Source organism: Ammospiza caudacuta, chromosome 8 (assembly GCF_027887145.1).
Source record: "Ammospiza caudacuta isolate bAmmCau1 chromosome 8, bAmmCau1.pri, whole genome shotgun sequence".
Taxonomy (NCBI): Eukaryota; Metazoa; Chordata; class Aves; order Passeriformes; family Passerellidae; genus Ammospiza; species Ammospiza caudacuta.
The window spans coordinates 11,693,110-11,712,654 of NC_080600.1; the positions used below are offsets into that span (position 1 = coordinate 11,693,110).

At 43.0% G+C, this 19,545-nt stretch overlaps 1 protein-coding gene across 1 annotated transcript in view; it reads left to right on the forward strand.

The window, feature by feature from the left end:
* ADARB1 (adenosine deaminase RNA specific B1) overlaps positions 1-18,812 on the forward strand; it is a 67,010-nt gene extending 48,198 nt beyond the window's left edge. The window contains exons 9-11 of the mRNA XM_058809559.1: positions 4,805-4,986; positions 10,193-10,371; positions 12,939-18,812. Coding sequence (XP_058665542.1) covers positions 4,805-4,986; positions 10,193-10,371; positions 12,939-13,115 — 538 coding nt within the window. The 3' untranslated portion in view covers positions 13,116-18,812. The remainder of the gene's footprint in view (positions 1-4,804; positions 4,987-10,192; positions 10,372-12,938) is intronic.
* The last annotated feature ends 733 nt before the right edge of the window (positions 18,813-19,545 follow it).

A 19,545-nucleotide genomic window follows, 5' to 3' on the forward strand; every position in this document is an offset into this window, starting at 1 on the left:
TGCAGCTACAAGGGGAGAACTTTTCATGTCTATAACTGCAAATCTGAAATGGTGTTTTTGAGAAGAGCTGCTGTCAAAGACCAGAGACTTCCTGCACTTATGGTTTGTAGTGTGGGCTGCTGACCCAGCCACTTGATTTAAAAGCAGCTCTCACTCCTTGTGAAGGTACTGCTGCCTGTTTACAGTTGTGGCTCTTGAAGAGCAGTGGTCACAGAGAATTAATCTCTTTAGGAGACAGAGAGAAATGAGGTTTCAAGTTGTGCCCTCTGCATACCAGAAGGAAAAGTGATTTCTGGGATAGTGCTACATCTTCTACCGTGTCACCTTCTCTCACTTGCCATCAGCTGCAAGTAAAAACTTGTGATAAATGAAATGGCAACTAAATAATTTTCATATCTTCATAGTAATTGTTGTTTATAAATAATATTGATATGAGAAGCTCTTTGAACTGTAAACACTTGTCAGGTTTTGCCTTGTTCAAGTGGTTGCAGGAGACTTATTTTCCTGAGATGAGTTTTGGCACCAGTTCCATGTGGACACCATTGTCAGTCACATGTAGTGACTCCCCTGCCCTCTGCTCCTCTCTGCATGAAAATCAGTAACTAAAATGTTTGATATTAACATCAAGTTGTATGACTTACTCCTGTTAGGCCTCCCTCAATTCTGCCTTTTGTGAAAAATAATGTGAATAACAGAATTTCTGTGCCTTTTGCATTTGGAAAGTTCAGAGGAGAATTTTTACCTGGAACATTTATTTTTAACTGGTTTTATTTTTGGCAAGAGGTGCTACCAGCACACTGTGAAAGGGCTGCTGAGAGTTAAATTTTGCTTACCTTCTCATGTGTCAAGAGCTGTGAAATCAGCTGCATTTCATGAAGAAATCCACAGACATTTAGGAACCCACTGTAGACACCCCTGAGCAGATGGTGGTCCAACATTGCAAGGAGGAGAGGACTCCTCTTGATTTGGTGTCAGTCTCTGCTTTCTCCACCCTCTTTTTTTAGTGCAGTGTGCTTGAGAACAGCAGAAAGGCTGAGGAAGTGCATCCATCCTCCAGACTGTTATATGAACAAGATATGCAGCAGTGCTTATAGAATAAGAAAACCAGTGAGTGTGACAAATGTATAAAATTGAGATTTTTCCCACTGAGGTGCTCATCTATAAGGCACTGGGTGAGCACAGTACACAGAGTAAATAAATTCCTCTGTGTAAATGGACAGGAGTTGAACACAGACCATGTGCATTGATCTGCAAAGGTGTTGGGATGTACTGGTTTGAAGGAGCATTTCCCAACACTGTCCTTCTACTCCAACAGTGAAAGAATCACAGTTAGCTGTACCCCAGCTCAGATCAGGGCACCTCTGTTTAAATGTTAGCAGTTGGAATGTATATCTTGTGGCTATTTATACCCATCTAAGAGTTTGCACTTTAAATGTCATTACTTTAAGGTAAAGTTTTTGGAGGTTGTCAGAGAAAATTCTTGTAGTAACTTAAAACCAGAACACTCAGAACATGTTAAATACTGTCATAAGACAATTTTTTTTGCTTACCTTAGACAAGCATTGCAGGTGTTTCCAGTGAGAAGGTGTTCATTGGGAGAGTTTCCCTGGGTGTTCTTTCCCATCTGTAACTCTGCTTTACATGCCTTACTTGAGGCATTTCAGTATCTGTGGATGTGATGCAGCATTCCTGTGTTCTGCTCATGCTCATTCTTTAGCACCCAGGTTTGGGTTTGTAAGCTTTAGGTCACTTCACTTAACTCTTCTCTGATGCTATTTTTAATGTGAAGAAAAAAAAAATCAATTGTTTAAATGCTCCACTGCAAAGACAACACTGACTTGAAGTTTTCTGCAATGCATTTTTCTGCTCTGCACTGCATGGTTTGTAGTTAAATACAGCATTTGGCCCCTTAATTCCAAAAGAAATGTTGCTTTCAGTAAAGGTTAATGCTATTTTGGCAGCAGTTGTTGGTGTGAGTTCTGACAGTCTGTGTTTGTAAGCTGGAGGATGAGGCAGTTTTACCACTTCTGGAGGTGATGCCTGTGGCCTTTTGAAAACTGATGTGTGGTGGTGGTTCCTTCTCAGTTTATATTCATAAAAGTTGTTAGAGTGTACATGCTGATGGAAGTGAGATATTACTGTTTGACAGAAGTACAGGATAAAAAAGGAGCAAGAAGAAAGAAGGAAAGGACTGCAGGGAGACTTTCACTCTGCTATGATCTGCAGAACACAACCATGAATCTGCCAGGGAGAGGCTGAGGGATCTGGGGGAGCTCAGCCTGAAGGAAAGGAGGCTCAGGGGTGGTTTTCTTCCTCTCCACACCTCCCTGGTGGGAGGGCAGAGTTAGCTGAGGGTTGGTCTCAAGGGACAGGACCAGAGGAAATGGCCTCAAGCTGTGCCAGGTGAGGCTCAGGTTGGATATTGGGGAAATGTTTGGCCAGGCACTGGAACAGGGTGCCCAGGGAAGTGCTGGAGTGTCCCTGGAAGTGTCCAGAAGGTGTGTGGCAACTGGGAACAGAGGTGAACAGGATGGTGCTGGACAGGGTTAGTGCTCGGACTTGTCCAGCCTTAGTGATTATGTGATTCTTTTGGATTTCATCTTTGTCTCTGCACTATAACCAGTTCCTGATACAACAATACATTTCTGTAGAGAAGCAGATGTTCCTCTATTATAACATGAAATTTAAAGCTAGTTTTTTAAACCTGACCACCACCCAACCCTGCCTACTGAATCTGAAGAGTTTTGGTTGGTGAGTGGTTTGTGCAGTGCTTGCACAGCCCCCTGCTCTGAGCCCAGCACGAGTGTGTGCTGGGGGCCAGAGGGGATTCAGCACAGCCCAGAAAAACAGTTCATACAGTTCATGTATAACATCAGTTCATGCAGTCCTCTCTGCAGAGCCTTACTCAGCTCTCCTCACTCCTCGTCCTCCTCTAACCAGAACTTGACAAGACAAATGTCAGCTTTCATTTTCTGCACCACAGAAGGTCACCAGCTGTGGGAGGAAGCAGCAAAACACGAGCTCTGGAAATACTGAAGTCAGAAGTAAGGAAAAGCGTCTGGCTGAGGGATTATTTATAAGGGCTTGCCAGAGGAGTGCTTTGGCCTATTTTAAAATGTCTATCATCACTTGAGCACTGATCATGTAATGTAAAATGGGATGTGCCTTGTCTTTGCAATGCTCACTCTTGAATTCTCTTTCCAGATGTTTTTTCCATAGTATTACCTGTGTCTGTAGCAGTCAGAAAGGTATATTGGTCCTGGGAAGCAATAATTTTCACTTGATATCTTTAATCTGACACTTGGTTGTTGATTGTGTTCTCAGTCTTCTAAAAAATATGCCTTTATTCTGTGTAAAATGCACTTCATATATTAGCACAGTATTTTTATTCACTTATTAAGGCCAGGTTTTTAATGATGGGTGAGTAAATTAATGAATATTGCCTCCACTTTCATCATCACTAAAGATATGCAAAGAAATCATTTCTTTGGATTAATCTTTGTTTTACCATATTTATATTTTTTAAAAAGAAGCACGTTGCAAGTCCTGAAGTGTAGTTCAGTTATTGCAGTAGTGAAACAGTTGTGGTGTGGAGTTCTTAGCCTAAAAGGATGCTGAAATGTATCCTGCCCTGCACAAGCTGCAGGAAACACTGTTAGCAGCATCAGAATTCCCTGTTTCCATAGGAGAACCTTGCAGCCTGGTATAGCATGGGATTTTTAATAAGGACAACCATTCTGTGCTCCTATGTTTTATCCAAGCACCAAAGGAAACTTTTCCTGCTGCTTGTGTCTGGCTTTTGCAGTTGTACTCCAGCTCCAGGTTGGACAGGGCTTGGAGCAACCTGGGATAGTGGAAGGTGTCCCTGCCCATGGCAGTGTTTAAACTAGATTATGTTTAAGGTCCCTTCCAAGCCAGACCATTCTGAGACTCCAAGACTGAGTTATGCTATGTTCATTGTCCCTCAGTATTCCTCAGAGCAAGGCAGTGAAAATACTCTGCAGGAGATGTTGAGGTTTTCAAAAGTATTTTGTGTGACAGTTACAGAGACACTGAGAGTCAAAACTTTGTCAAATGAGCACAATTAAAAAAAAAAAAAATTATCACAAGCAGGATTTTGCTCCTAGGCATTCTGTATCCCTGCCACCAGACCTGATCCAGTATAAATCCCAGTGCTCAGACAGGGATTTATGTTTGGAATCTGTGGAGTATCTAAAGGGAGCAAGGACTGTATGCATTCTTTGTGTGTTTTAAGTTTTCATATTCAGTTTTGTCCCTGCCCATGGCTATGGCAAGCCAGTGCTCATGCCCTTTCTGTCAGCAGGGTGTTGCCATTGGGCCAGGGTTTGAAGGACAGGCTTTTCCTTGTGGTGGTGAGGTATGGAGGTATTGCAGAGAATCCTTGTTGTGCTCTGGGAAGGATGCTCTTCTCCCTGCCAGGTGTCTTCTGCCAGTATCAGCTGCTGTTTCTGGTGAATATCACCATTGAATGATCCTGTCCATCTCTGGCATTAGAGTGCTGGAAAATGCATCACCAGGCATGTTAGCAGGGGTACAAGTTACAGAGTGCTCCTGTTTTAGGTCATTTTACTCAGGATTACACTGAGTGTCCCCCAAGCTGATCTCTGAAATTCTGGCAGGTGTCACAGCTTATCTACCATGGTCATGTGCTGGTCAGGAGGAAGGGTTGAAAGTCTGGTCCATTGTGATTAACTGCTGTTATGTCTGGCAGATGTTACTTGTTTCATTAAAAAGAAAGTGTTTTTTTGTTTTTTGTTTTGTTTTGTTTTTCCCTCCCTCTTAGGTGGAACGTATTGGGTATTCAAGGAGCCTTACTTAGCCTCTTTGTGGAGCCAATTTACTTCTCTAGCATCATCTTGGGGAGTTTATATCATGGGGATCATCTATCCAGAGCCGTTTACCAGAGGATAGCAGAGATAGAAGATCTACCACCTCTTTATACACTCAACAGACCTTTACTTAGTGGCAAGTATCTAATGGAGAAGGCCGTGCCGGTAACTAAGTCTGTTCCAGTAGCTTTGTGATTTTTTAGTTCTCAAAACCTTGCAAACTGTGTGCTGTGAGTAAACTGCTTGCTGCTTGCAATAGAGAAGCTGTGGTCAAAATATAATACAGACACCCAGTTAGAAATACCATAGCAAGGACCTTTAAAAGTTGGGAAGAGCTGGGGGATGAAGCTTGGGGTGAGTTTTCACACCATGCCTGTCTGGAGCATGCCCAGGGAGATGTGAGGAGAGTTGAGGGCTTAGGGAAATTTCCTCCCACCTGTGGAATAGTGTGTTAGCACTCACTGTCACTTCTCTTGCACTGCACATTTTTGTTGAGTGGTCCCTTCATCTCTCAGTATGCCAGCGTGTTTCACAATTCAGAATGGACAGAGATAACACCTCACCTGTCTTAAATTCTAAAATGGCTTGTTACAGTAATGCTCTGAAAGCTTTAAAACTGAAATCTCATCCTCCCTCTCACTCACTGTGTTTATTGCTTTGTTCTGTAGAGGTTAGCTTTTGGCATGTGTTTATTTTTCAGGGAAGAAAAAGCAGCTCATAATTTTGAAGCATGTTTAAAGTTTGACATGATTTTTTAAAAAAGATTTTGGGAGGGAGTGGGGAAAAAAGCCTTGTGAACAATGAGGATTTCTTTAGGTAAGAAAGATAATTTTTGGTAAGGATTCTCTGAACTAGGATGTATAAAAATGTTAAATAATGTATTTGTCCTTATATTAGCAAGTAAGTAACAGTTGTAACACTGTACCAAATATCTAATAGTTTTATGGGCATAGTAGCTGGTGTATGGACTGTTTTTGCCTGATTTTGGGGAATTTTTATCAGTCCTTCATGACAGCAGGTTTGTGGCAGGGTGAGAAGCATTTTTGTTATCCTTTTCACAGCATGTAACAGTACCTTGTCGTCTTGAAAATCATCTTTCTGCTATCATCCATTTCCCATGAAAGAGAACCATCTGTTTAAACAGTTGAGCCAGGACTTGCTGTGCAGCAGAGAGGGTCTGGAAATGTTCTCAGCTGTGGAGTTTTCACAAAAATACACATCTCAAAAATGTACAGCAAGGTTCTTTAGGAGCTTGGGTAGAGAATTGTGTTGATGTATTGTCTTTTACTGGTTCAGTCTTGAAAGCTGATTTCCTGACCTCTGCTGTTGGATTCAGCTGGGGCATTTGTGTGGCTGCCCATGTGCTCTTGGATTCACATATTTTTCAGTGTATTCTTAGCTAGAAGAAGCATGGCAGAACTACCTGTCTCCAGTTCTGTGTTCTTGCTTGTATCACACACACACCCCTCTGAGATTTATTTGCACCAGGGGGATGAACTAGAACAGAAATACCTGTGTTGCCCCACTGTCCTGCCTGTTTAGCTGAGAGAGCACTGTAAAAACAGGTTTTCTTCCTCTAATAAAGCAAATTTTATGTCTGCTAGGGCACCTGCAGTAAGTTAAAATTATTTTGAGGTACTGTTTATATTGCTAAAAACTGTCTTTTTATAATCTTTGTTTCTTTATAAGAGACTTTTATGTGGCCCTTTTGGCAGCAGATTGAATCCTAGAATCATTAAGGTTGTAAAAGACCCCAAGGTCATTGAATCCAACCATGAGCCCAGCACTGCCCTGACCAGCACTAACACATCCCCATATATTCAGTTTCAGTGGGAAACAGGCATACCAGAGCAGATGTTTTTCAGCTGAGGGATGCAGGAAATCTGTCTGTTCATAGAAAACTCCCTCCTGTGCTGACTCTTGGAAGCCTTGGTTTCAGGATTCAGCTTTTGAGGGCAGTTGAGCTCTCCCTGAGAGGTGACTTGAAGAGAAGACAGGTTTGAATCTTGTAAATTTGTAGAATAATCTGAAAAAAAATTGATTTCTCAGTCAGAGTGAGGGTGCTTGGATAAATCAGCCAATATCAAGTTGCCCATGTGCAGGGTGACCTGCACAAACTCTTTTTGAGGGGGAGCCACTGTGGGAGGTGGGCATGCAGAAGTTCACCTGGGCTGAAGCCTGAGTCAGGTTTGAGAGATCTTTGTGTTTACAAATCCTTAACACATCTTTCAGTTTTTCATTCCTGGTTCCATTTTTTTTAAAAATGCTTTCAACTTTTTGCCATCCACAGCCTCCTTGAGTAAGGAGGACTATGGAATGTACAGGAAAGGTTTGTGCAAGGAATTTCCTTTCTGCTAATTTCCTCAATTAGATGTTCCTCACTGCTCTGTGAGATCCAGGCCATAAGCAGTGATCATGACACTCAGTTTTCTATGCCTCTCAGATATTTCTTCCTACATAAATCCTGTTTTTTGCAAGCTGAAGTGTCCTAGTCTCCTTTGTTGTTCCTTGCACAGAGACCCTTTCACATAAAGGATCATTTTGCAGCCCCATTTTTGTGCTAGTGAGAAATTCAGGATAGCAGTAGCTGAAATTCAGGATAAAGCAGCAGTACTAGTCCATGTAGTGGCATAAATTCTGTTCACTTCCCTGATCCTTCACTGATAATTCCTGACCTTCACTTTGATTGCTGTTGGTGACTGACCTGACCTTTTGGTAGAGCTGAATATTAGAAACTAAAATCTCATTCCTGAATTCTAATATAGAGCTCCAAGTCCAGCAGTCCTTGTGCAAGATTGCTTTGGGTTTTTTCTTAATATGCGTTGCTTTATATTTATCTGTCAAGAATTTAATCTCTCTTTTTATTGCCTAGACACCCAGTATGGCAGGTTTTTTCTGCTACTTTTTGCTATTGCTCCTCTTATTGCTGTTTGAAAATAATTTAGTGTCATTAGTGATCCTACCTCAGTTTTCTTCCCCCCCACACATCCCAGGTCTGCCCTGAGCTGGAGGTTCTCCAGCTGTGTCCACTCTTCCCAAAGAGGTCATCTTTATCCGAGTGTTAGTGAATTTGTTTTTAAGGTAGACAAAAATAAGTCCTCCAGCAGAACTTCTGGTGATTTTTTATTTGCCTGTTCCCTTGGTACCTTATTCTCCTGTTCACATTGGTGTTTTGCAGCTTCCTGTGTCCTTTTTCATGAAGCTTGTTTTAGCTCTCTCCTCAAAGAACTGTCAAACTTTATTATTTATATAAGCAGTGGCACCAAGAGCTGTGACCTTTGCTTTTGTTTATTATATCTCTTTGTAATAATACTCAACAATAAGTTCTGAGCAAGGTTCTCTAAATAGCTTTAGTTCTATGAGTTTTGAAAGAAGAGTAAAATATTTGATTTTCTATCCTAAATTTCTGTTTCTAATCTAAGCATATTGTGCTGTATTCATGTCTAGATTTTCATGGGGAAGATAGGACCCACCTAAAGGTTTATCAAATGCTTTGATTTTGAGATGACCTTTATTCCCTGCCCTTGCTACTTGTGATCCACCATCACAATGACATCTCTCCAGGATTCTTGCATGCAAATAAGCAGCTGAATGGGTTGTTATTAATTAAATCTATTTGAAATTCTAAATCTGGGTTGGTTTTGGTGGTTTTTAAAAATATTTAATTAATTCATCAAAAACCAAGGAATAGAATCATATAATTGCAGTGGAAATGTAGTGCATGCTGGATGTTCAGCTTTCTCATCTTTATTTGATTTGTTTGTGGGACTGGTTGTGATATCACAAAGCATTTTGGAGTACTTGATGACCTCTGTCTGATCCCTGTACTTGTTTAATAGTGTATGGAATAAAAGAAAAGGTAGTAGCATAGATGTCATTTAAGAAAAAAAAAGACAAAAAAATTGTCATGTGGCATCAATTTCTTAGCACTTTTGCCTCAGTACTTTTGGTGAAACCAACTTTTGTACCAATTCTCAATTTTTTCAGCCTATATTTTAAGAAAATGGGGAATAGTAGGTTATTTTCTGTTATTATTTAGTTAATTATTTCTCATCAGTCATAGTGACAAGATTGATCCAAACCAAGGCTAAAAATACAACAGCTTCAGTAGTTTATATTTCAAAGGGTTTCTTTGTTTATTAAATGAGGAATTGATGATAGAGAGCAAACTGCATTTTGCTGGGTCATTCTGACCTTGCCCACTCTCAGTGCTGGGCCAGAGGTGCCATGAGACTGAGCCAGGTGAGCCAGTCCTGCTCCCAGGTGCCCAGCTTTATTGGGTTGTGTTCCAGATACCAGCCAGAAAGGCATCCTGCTGTGTTGCTCATGTTCAGTTTCCACAAATTCTTTAGATTTTATTAAGTGTAGGACCTGGCCTAACAGTGAAATAAGTTCTCAGTGGGAGCTGCCTTAAAGTAAAAGTGGGATTTATATTTACTAGAAAGAACAAATTGCCCTGGTGCTTTGTTGTCTCCTGGTGAGGTGACTGAGACATCCTAAACAGAGTTTTGCCACCCCTGCAGTGTCTGAGGAGTTACACATGCATGGCAGCAGCTACTGTGACCTTCATTTTGTATAGTCCATCTTTGGGGTGTTGTGAGGAATAAATCCTGCCCTGGGCAGGCAGCCAGACTCGGTTTGCACTTGGGTTGGATTGTGGTGGCTTTGCTTCTCCATCTCTGCAGGTAGAGCCATAGTTGGAAGATGTTAACCTAATTTAACACCTGAGCAAAGTGATTTGAGTCCTGTTTGGAATCCTGTGATTCCCTGTCTCTGGGCTCAGTGTGCAGCACTGGCCTGTGGAGTGGGGAGACAGCTGGAACACAGTGGATTTGTGCTGAAAGACCCAAATGTCTGCCAGCTCTAGCTTTGTGGAGGGTGCTGAGCATGGGGCTCGCTTTCAGTGGAATCACAGGATGATTTATGTTGGAAGGGACTGTAAAGCACATCTCATTCCACCCCCTGCCATGGGCAGGGACACCTTCCACTATTCCAGGTTGCTCCAAGCCCCATCCAACCTGGCCATGAACATTTCCAGGGTTCATAGTCATTTGGAAGTGAGGTGAACCCTATGAACTCCTGCCACGGAGCTCTCCATGACCCCCACTGCCAAGGAGGCTGCTTCTTCCAGCAGTGCACACTTGCCCTGCTGGGAGGGACAGAACTAGAGACCACTTTAGCCAGAATGAGAGTGAGATGTCACTCTGTGAGTGGCTGAGAAATCTGCAGGAGAAAACCCTCAAAATAAAAGATCTGCTTCTAAGTTTGTTTGCCCTCCAACCCCAAACCAAAAGCCAAGCATTTGTATTTATTATCATCATTAAACACCACTTTTCTTTCAGGTATCAGCAACGCAGAGGCCCGCCAGCCAGGGAAAGCCCCCAACTTCAGTGTGAACTGGACAGTGGGTGACTCAGGCCTGGAGGTCATTAATGCCACCACGGGCAAGGACGAGATGGGGCGCGCGTCGCGCCTCTGCAAGCACGCCTTCTACAGCCGCTGGATGCGCATCCATGCCAAGGTACGGCCCCGGGGCACCCTGACACTGCTCAGGGCTCAGGGGAACACCTCCGTGGGCTTTGGGCACTCAGAAATCTGCTGTGCTTCTGGGCTTGCTCAGCCTGTTACAAGCTGAGCCTCCTGTTAGAGCCACACAATCATTAGAGCTGGAAAAGCCCCTTAAGATGGTCAAGTCCAGCCATCAACGCAGCACCACCACCGTGTTCGCGTTAAACCGTGTCCTCTAACACCACATCCCATGGGATGGTGAACCCTCTACTTCCCTGGGCAGCCTGTTCCAGTTCTTTACAACCCTTTCAGTGGATTTTTTTCCCCTAATACCTAGTGAAATCCCTAATATCTAATTCTCTAATATCTAATTCCCTAATATCTAAAGAATTCTCTAATATCTCAGTCTGTTTTAAGCTGAGTCTTGTGCTTTCCCTAATATCTAATGCATTCCCCAATATCTAATGAATTCCCTGGTATCTCAGCTTGTTTTAAGCTGAGCCACAGAATCATTAAGGCTGGAAAAGACCCCTAAGATGGTCAAGTCCAGCCATCAATGCAGCACCACCACCATGTTCATGTTCAACCATGCCCTCTAGCACCACATCCACATCAAATGTTATTGGAACACTTCCAGGGATGGTAAACCCACTGCTTCTTTGGGCAGCCTGTTCCAATGCTTTACAACCCTTTCAGTGAAGTTTTTTTCCCTAATACTTAATTCTCTAATGAGTTCCCTAATACCTCAGCCTGTTTTAAGCTGAGCCTCGTGTTTTCCCTAATATCTAATGGATTCCCTAATATCTAATGAATTCCCTAATACCTAATTCCCTAATATCTAATTAATTCCCTAATATTTCAGCCTGTTTTCAGCTGAGCCTTGTGTTAGAGCCACAGAATCATTAAGGCTGGGAAAGACTCTTAAGATGGTCAAGTCCAGCCATCAACGCAGAACCACCACCATGTTCACGTTAGACCATGTCCTCTAGCACCACATCCCCAGGGATGGTGAGCCCACTGCTTCCCTGGGCAACCTCTTCCAATGCTTTACAACCCTTTCAGTGATTTTTTTTTTTCCCCCTAATATCTAATGAAATCCCTAATATCTAATTCTCTAATATCTAATTCCCTAATATCTAATGAATTCTCTAATATCTCTGTCTGTTTTAAGCTGAGTCTTGTGTTTTCCCTAATATCTAATGACTTCCCTAATATCTCATTCCCTAATATCTAATGAATTCCCTAATATCTAATTCCCTGTTATTTAATGAATTCCCTAGTATCTCTGTTTTAAGCTGAGCTACAGAATCACTAAGGCTGGAAAAGCCCCTTAAGATGGTCAAATCCAGCCATCAATGTAGCACTACCACCATGTTCACATTAAACCATGCCCTCTACACCACACCCTTTTCAGTGATTTTTTCCCCTAATATCTAATGAAATCCCTAATATCTAATTCCCCAGTATCTAATGAATTCCCTAGTACCTCAGCCTTTTTTAAGCACAGCGTCATGTTTTCACTAATATCTAATGAATTCCCTAGTATCTAATGGATTTCCTAATTCCGTAATATCTAATTAATTCCCTAATATTTCAGCCTGTTTTAAGCTGAGCCTTGTGTTAGAGCCACAGAATCACTAAGGCTGGAAAAGACCCTTAAGATGGTCAAGTCCAGCCATCAACGCAGCACCACCACCATGTTCGCGTTAAACCATATCCTCTAGCACCACATCCCCAGGGATGATGAACCCTCTACTTCCCTGGGCAGCCTGTTCCAATGCTTTACAACCTTTTCAGTGAATTTTTTTCCCCTAATACCTAGTGAAATCCCTAATATCTAATTCCCTAATATCTAATGAATTCTCTTAATATCTCAGCCTGTTTTAAGCTGAGCCTCGTGTTTTCCCTTCTATCTAATGAATTCCCTTCTATCTAATGCATTCCCCAATATCTAATGAATTCCCTGGTATCTCAGCTTGTTTTAAGCTGAGCCACAGAATCATTAAGGCTGGAAAAGACTCTTTAGATTGTCCAGCCATCAATGCAGCCCCACCACCATGCTGACATTAAACCATGTCCTCTAGCACCACATCCCCAGGGATGATGACCCCACTGCTTCCCTGGGCAGCCTGTTCCAATGTTTTACAACTCTTCCAATGAATTTTTTTCCCCTAGTATCTAATCTAAGCCTTCCCTAGTGCAACTTAGGGCCAGGTAGCTGCTGCCTCATGCAGTAATGGAGAAGAGCAGTGTATTAACTTACTTTTTAATGTGATGCTGTCTGGTCCAAAATGCATATTCCTTGGTTTATAGCTGAGTAAGCAAAGGATGCTGTTTTCTTTGAGCTTGCATTTGCATTTTAATTTATTTGGAAGGATAATCCCATTTTCACTGCTGAAGTTTCACTCTTTACTCTCAGGAAGAAAACTTCCAGTAATTATGCCTGTGGCTTTTTGGCCTCAAGGTTTTGTTTGATGGATCTTTACCTTGTTTTAATATTAGCTGTTTAAATACTCACTCTGGTGCTGTTTGGCCTAATGGGGTCTTGTCTCTCTCCTTGTCTTGTATCTGACCCCACAGCTTTCCTCCAGCTTGCGCTCCAAGATCCTCAAGCCCAACCTGTACCACGACACCAAGCAAGGAGCCACGGAGTACCAAACTGCTAAAGAGTGTTTGTTTAAAGCATTCCTGAAGGCAGGACTGGGAGCCTGGGTGGAGAAGCCCATAGAACAGGATCAGTTTTCCCTCACAGTCTGATTCACAAACTGCACATCACTGGTGAAGGGGAGTTGTTCTGGAGATTCCTGGTGTCCAGCGTTGCTTTCTGGCATCTCCACAGCCGTCAAAACATCTTTCTGCTCTTTGGAGTTGGGTTTCTTTGGGTTTTTTTTGAAACTTCACAGTAGCTGTTTCTGTTTTGCCTAAGTATTGAAACTCAATGATGATGCAACACATAATTGTATATTTTGTTATAGGAAAGTAATTTCTGGTGTATTTCTAGAAATACTTTTACTGTAGAAAACTTGCAGTAAGGCTGTCCTTACTGTATACAATGACTCATTTTTTCTGGGTTAAAATAATTTCTTTTTTAATTCAATGTCATCAAGTGCATGAAGAAATTAATAGTTTCTCTAGGTTTTACACCACACTTTTAGGAAGTAGCTTACTTTTTAAAAAAGAAAATAGGTGACAAAGCTGATTCTACTCCTCTGTTAACTTGTTTTTCAACTGCAGATATTTTTAGTACATAGACCACAGAGGCGGAATGGAGTCTGGACAGCTAGTTTTTTTTCCCAATTCCTTGCTCTTTAAAACCAGCTGCTGAAAATTTCATGTCTTTGATGTATGTATTTATTAGTCTGTGAGCCAGTTTTTAACATGCAGCTTTTAATTCTGTTTTTAAAAATACATTTACCTCCCATTTATACCATTGTGAAGTCTTCATTTTTTTTACCATTGTAAACTGGAAACACCAAAATAATTATTTGTAAGTTAAGAAGTTTAGTCTATCACATGCAGAAGCCTGTTTAGAAGTAGATGATTTGTGTATCCCAGGAACTCATCTGAATACAATCTTAACTGTAACAGCAATGTAACAGCTTTAAAAAAATCTGCTCATTTTAAGGGCACCAAGCCTGAGTTGCCAAAACCAGTGACTACTTGTTGGGTATTAATTGCTCTCCTCTAGAAACTCTTGTAACAGAGAAACCAATTCTTAAAACTTATTTCCTGTGAGTTATATCTGCTTTCAGCCAAATTGTTGTGTCTGAGATTCCCTTTTGCCTTTGGGCTTTCCATGTGTGATGGGCATCATGAAGCTAATTAGGTAAGTTGCTCTCAAACGTGTGTCCATCTGTTCTGACTGTTCCTTTCACAAGTGTTTTTCCTGGAGGTGTGGACACTTGTGCTTTATGTAAAAATGTAAGATGGAAGCGAGATACTGAGGTTTGATGAACTGCTGTGTAGAAGGAGCACCTCAGCCCCAGCACCCCTGGGGTCAGCAGGTCCTTGGGGTGCTGAAGACTTTGGCCAGAAGTGGGTTTACACCAATCATGAATCCTAAGGCATTTCTGCTCGAGTAGGAGCCTGTTCTCAGCTTTGAAGACCTGAAAATCACTTGTGCGTGAGTTGGAGTCTCTGGGTTCATGTCCTGGGAGGAAGACACTGAGGTGCTGACAGTGCATTGGGGTGGTGCTGTGGAAGACAGCAAGCATTCCTCTGGGAAGACAAGAGAGGCTGTGACCCAGGGCTCCGTCAAGGGGATTGATGCTTCTGGAGGTTATTGCCTTTTCCAGATGCTGGGGAGGATGCTGCAATAGAAGAGCTGGATTAATTCACCTTTGTGGTGGCTTCAGTCACCTCATTCAGCTTCTCATTAAAGCTGAGAGCACTCCCATGGCCCCTGCAGGCCAGCAGGGCTCTTGGAGTCATCATCCAACCCAGGTGCAGACTGACCTCTTCCAAAACACAAAGGAATTCAGTTACATGTGGTCAGATTCTGCAAGCTCTGGGGCACCAGTCTTGGGATTGACCTTGTCTTGGTCACGCTGCAGAAGTTCTGTTTGGGGCTGTAACTGGGTGTGTGACCATGTTTCTTTTTCTGAGGAAAAGGTGGTCAAGCTGTGTGTGTTTCCTTGGAGTCATTGCTGCTCTCAGGTGAAATACACATTTTTAAGGGACTCATTCAAAAGTTGGCCTCTCTCTGATTTTTTTCGAGGACTAGGAAAGTAGTAGCTCAAACTAATTTTTTTAATTAAGTCAGAAATATGAACAAAATATTTAAATAGTATTATAGACCTAGATTTTTAGCTGTTGGAATGAACTATTAACATTAAACTATAATGGAAATATATTCCATGACAGAATCTTTTGACAAAGGAGTTGTGCCAGGTTATTTGTGAGGAAAAATTCTGTCGTTGGTAATTCTGGGATTTTAAAAAGAAGCTGTCCAGGGTAGTCTGCAATCCATGTCTGTCTTGTGGGAGTCAATAAAAACTGCTTGGCTTCCTTCAATCCCTTGTTCCTTCTTGTGCAGCTCACAGTGGAAGGAAGTAGGGAGAGCTCCCTGAAAATCAGTGTCACTGAGCAAGGAAGGGATGGCCATGTAGGTAATCTCAAGTGATTGTAAAAAAGATCAGACACCTCAGCCTCTGGCAGCTGCCAGCTTTTGTAGGAAACCAGCTTTTGGAGACTGAGGGCTCTGGAAAACCTGGGCTGGGTAGGTGGGAACTGGCCTGCACAGGGAGGCTGTACTGCTGCTCTGGGACATGCTTCTATTCCTTTATTTTTATTTTCCCCTTATATTTGATTGAATATTTATATAATTATTTTGATTGAATATTTGCATAATTGAGTATTTGTCTCAGGATCTTCAAAGGACTTAGAGTAACAACTTTATTGTTGATGAATACTTGAAATTGAATTTAAGGTGTTTTTTTCTCCAGATGGCAGTCTGGCTTGTAGTAAAGTTTTATAGGTTAGGTAAATAGATAATTTTAAATATAGATGTTTAAAAGAAAATATGTATATATGTATATGTTCTGCAGGATCATTTTAAGAAAATCTGGGCCTAAAGGTTAACACTTGAAATCTTGCTTATGGCTGTACTCAGGACTGGTAATAACTGTAGATTATTTACTGATTGTGTGAGTGTTGTTGTGTGGGAGCTTGTTAGCAGTGGGGGTGTCCAGCTGACTCTGCCCCTGGAGCACCTGGTGATGGGAACAGGGACTCTGCTGCCTTAGAGATGTACAGCAGAGGGGTTTCTGTACAGCTGGCAATTCCCATTTTCTCCTTGTCTTGGAGAAATCTTCTCATGGCTGGTCACTGCACAGGAAGCTCTGGAATGGAAGGGGTTTGTGTGCAGTTCCTCTAAATGTAAGAGAACTAGCAGCTGAAAGGCTCAGGGTCAGGGAACTGGGGTTGCTTTTCGTCAGTCCAGCTCTGGAGATGGGCTGGGAGAGCTGCAATGTCTGTGCAGGCACAGTTTGGGTGGTTGGGAGTGGGGCTCATCCCCAGTGGGCACAGCTGTGCAGGACAGGTGAATGCTGTTGAAGGGAACGAGCCATGGAGTGCCCAGGGGCACTGACCAACCCCCAAAGGGAACAGAGGGCACACAGGTGCAGGGCAGCAACAGCAGGGGATAAAAGGCTGGGCTGAAGGACAAGAAGGGCAGATGCTTGCAGCCTGCTGAAGAGGTGAGGGGTTACTGTGTGTGGGCAGTGCCTGAAGCCTTCAGAAGGGGTAAGGAGTTACTCTGAAGCTTTCTGATTTTGTGTGGTGATACTCTGTGTATGGTGGCTGTCTCACTGTGACATTGCTGTGGCATATGCTGAGACAGGGCTGTTCACCAAAAGACAATCCCTGGGGAGGCCTTAGAGCACCTTCCAGTGCCTAGAGGGGCTCCAGGAGAGCTGGAGAGCACCTGGAGTGCCAGGGTAATAGGTATGGCTATAAACTAATGGAGGTTAGATTTTTGACTGGATATTGGGAAGAATTTTTTCCCTGTGAGGGTGGGGAGGCTCTAGCACAGCGTGCCCAGAGAAGCTGCCCCATCCCTGGAAGTGTTCAGGGTCAGATTGGATGGGGCTTGGAGCAGCCTGGGACTGCCTGCATGTCTATCCATGGCAGGGGGCTGGAACTGGATGAGCTGTAAGGTTCTTGCAAACTATTCCATGATTTTGTGATGCCCAAGAGTGCATGTAGCCAAGGAAAACCCCACAAGTCACTGTGCTCTCACTGCAAGTGTGCTCAAGTGAAAGCTGTTGGTTCTGAGTGTTTGGGAGCATGAGGCAGAGCCTGTGTCAGGGAGTAGTGCTGCCTTTGGAAACCAAGCTCTGGTTTTAGAAGAATTGCTAGCTAGGAATTGAGAATGTGTTCTAAGAACTGCTTAGTCATGGTCACCACATAATTAAAATGTTAAGTTTTTTAGATAGCATTAGTTTTCAAAATAGTTTTATGTCCATTCCTTAAATTATTGTTTGGAAGGCTCATGCTTGCAGAGAAGCTGCACTTTGAATTCTTTCCGATTTCATCATCATTAACTGTTCACTGTGAAAATTATTCCAAAGTTTACTGAAAAGGAAGGAGAGCTGCAATTCAGGTAGAGAGTCAGAACCAAAATCTATCATGTTATTTAAAACCTAAAACTCCACAGAAATAAAATGTATAAAATATAACTGTTCTGTCTCAGAATCACTGCCTGGGTTTTGTTGGGTTTCTTTGTCCATTTTTAAATTTGTTTTCTAATACAAAGTGTTTTCAGTTGAGCTTCACTGTTTCCACCTGGACTTTATGTGCTCCTGTTGGCAGAGGAGGTTGTGTTTATCCTGGGGCTGGAGCTAGCAGAGGCACAGAGCTTTTTGTGTGTCCATCTGAGGCTTTTGAGGCTCATTGGGCCTGCTGCTCTTCCTTTGTGCAAACAGCTGGAGGATTTGCAGCAATTTTGGGTTGATCCCTGTAGGAGAAGTTGTGTGGGTCTCTGGGCAGGCAGGCTTGGTGTTTGGAGCTGCAGGATGGGGGGTTCATCCCTAGGCAGGTGTTTGTCCCTAAAATGGGATGAACTCTGGCAGTTTTCCCTCCTCAGTGCATCCACTGGCATTGTGTGCTTGAGCCCATACAGGGCTTCCCATAAAACTGCTTTTCCTGGGAATAATGCAAACCAATCATCAGGGGCTGCAGGAACTGAGCTGGGGCTGGAATCCTGGAGCTGGCAGGGCTGTGGGGCCCGGGGAGGGCACACATTCCTTTTTGGATCATGTCCATGTACTGTGTTTTTCTGCACCTTTCAGCCAAAGGCCTGTCCCACTACCTGCTAATGAATGGGCAATTAATTGCACCCACAGCATTTGTGTTTGCAGCAATGAGTTTTGTGGGTAGCTGTGCTTTGTTTTCTTCAGTCATTCCAGAAGAGAGGAATTGAGAGCTGTGTTTGCAGCCAGCCTCAGCAGATAGAGCAGTTTAAGTCATACCTGTTCTCTGGAGGGGAAGCTCCACAGTTGGTGTCACTGCTGTGTTTTTATGTTTGTAATATCTTCATCACTATATACCAGTATCATTTCTGTTGCAGTTTGGCTGAGATGTCCTCAACAGGTTTAAGATGCAATGTGTGTGTGTGTGAATATGTATTTATACATCCCTGTGTATAATATTGCTGTATATTATTTGCATTGAGCAGTTACTCTTCCCTGTGTGACAGTGCAAACACATCAGCTTTACCTGCCTGGTGTAAGATTATTAAAGAACACTTTCAGATACTGTCCTTGACACTTTCTCCATTCATGACCCCAAATTTGAAGAGGAGACCTTGTTATACCTCTGGTTTGTCACTTTCCTTCCAGCATTTCTGTCCTCCTCCCAGTGTCACTGCTGAAGCACAACCCCTTGGTCGATTATTTTAAGCAATGACTGTTTTGCATACTACCTTGCTTTGTTTAAGTAATGTTTGTACAGAGATTTCAAAATATAAAGAGCTATATAATTGCTAAGTTTCATTATTATTTTTTTTATGTCAGTGTTGCTAGTGACAGCAAAACAATGAGTGAAATGTCACAAAATACTGGGCATATCCTAAAGATGGTGGTATTGGTTATGTCCTGAAGAGCTGCTAAGAGCATGGGAGAGGGGAGGGCAAGTGACAGGTCTGTGACTCCAGTGGGGACACATGGCCTGTGGCAGGGTCTGAGAAGGGCTGTGCCACCTCTGGTGTGTTTTAAAACTGGCATTTTGCACCCAAATCCCACGTGGGATCCCCAAACCTGTGGGTGGTCACCAGGGTTATCACCCCAGCACGTGTCTGCCATTGGGTTTGGGTCCTGAGCCGGTGAGCCCTGTGGGTGCCAGCACTGCCACTGCCCAAGGAGGGGACACAGCTTGGGACTCGGCTCCCCAGTGCTGCGACAGCAGGAGCCCAAACACCTGATGGCCACCTTCAGCAGCACCTCTCCCAGCAGAGCAGGAAGGTCTGCTCCAAACATGCTACCCTTGGATGCCTCTGGAGAATCCTGCTCTCAGTTTTCAGTCAAAAATGCCAGCTCAGATCCAGGGCTGCAGCGCTGCCTGAGGAGGGGCAGGGAGCCATGGACACATGGCCCCTCTGGATCTGTCACCCTGGAAGCAGGGGCACCAACTTACCTTGCATAGAAGAAATAGAGATTAAGAGAGTCAGATCCAAGAGGGTTCTGCTCCA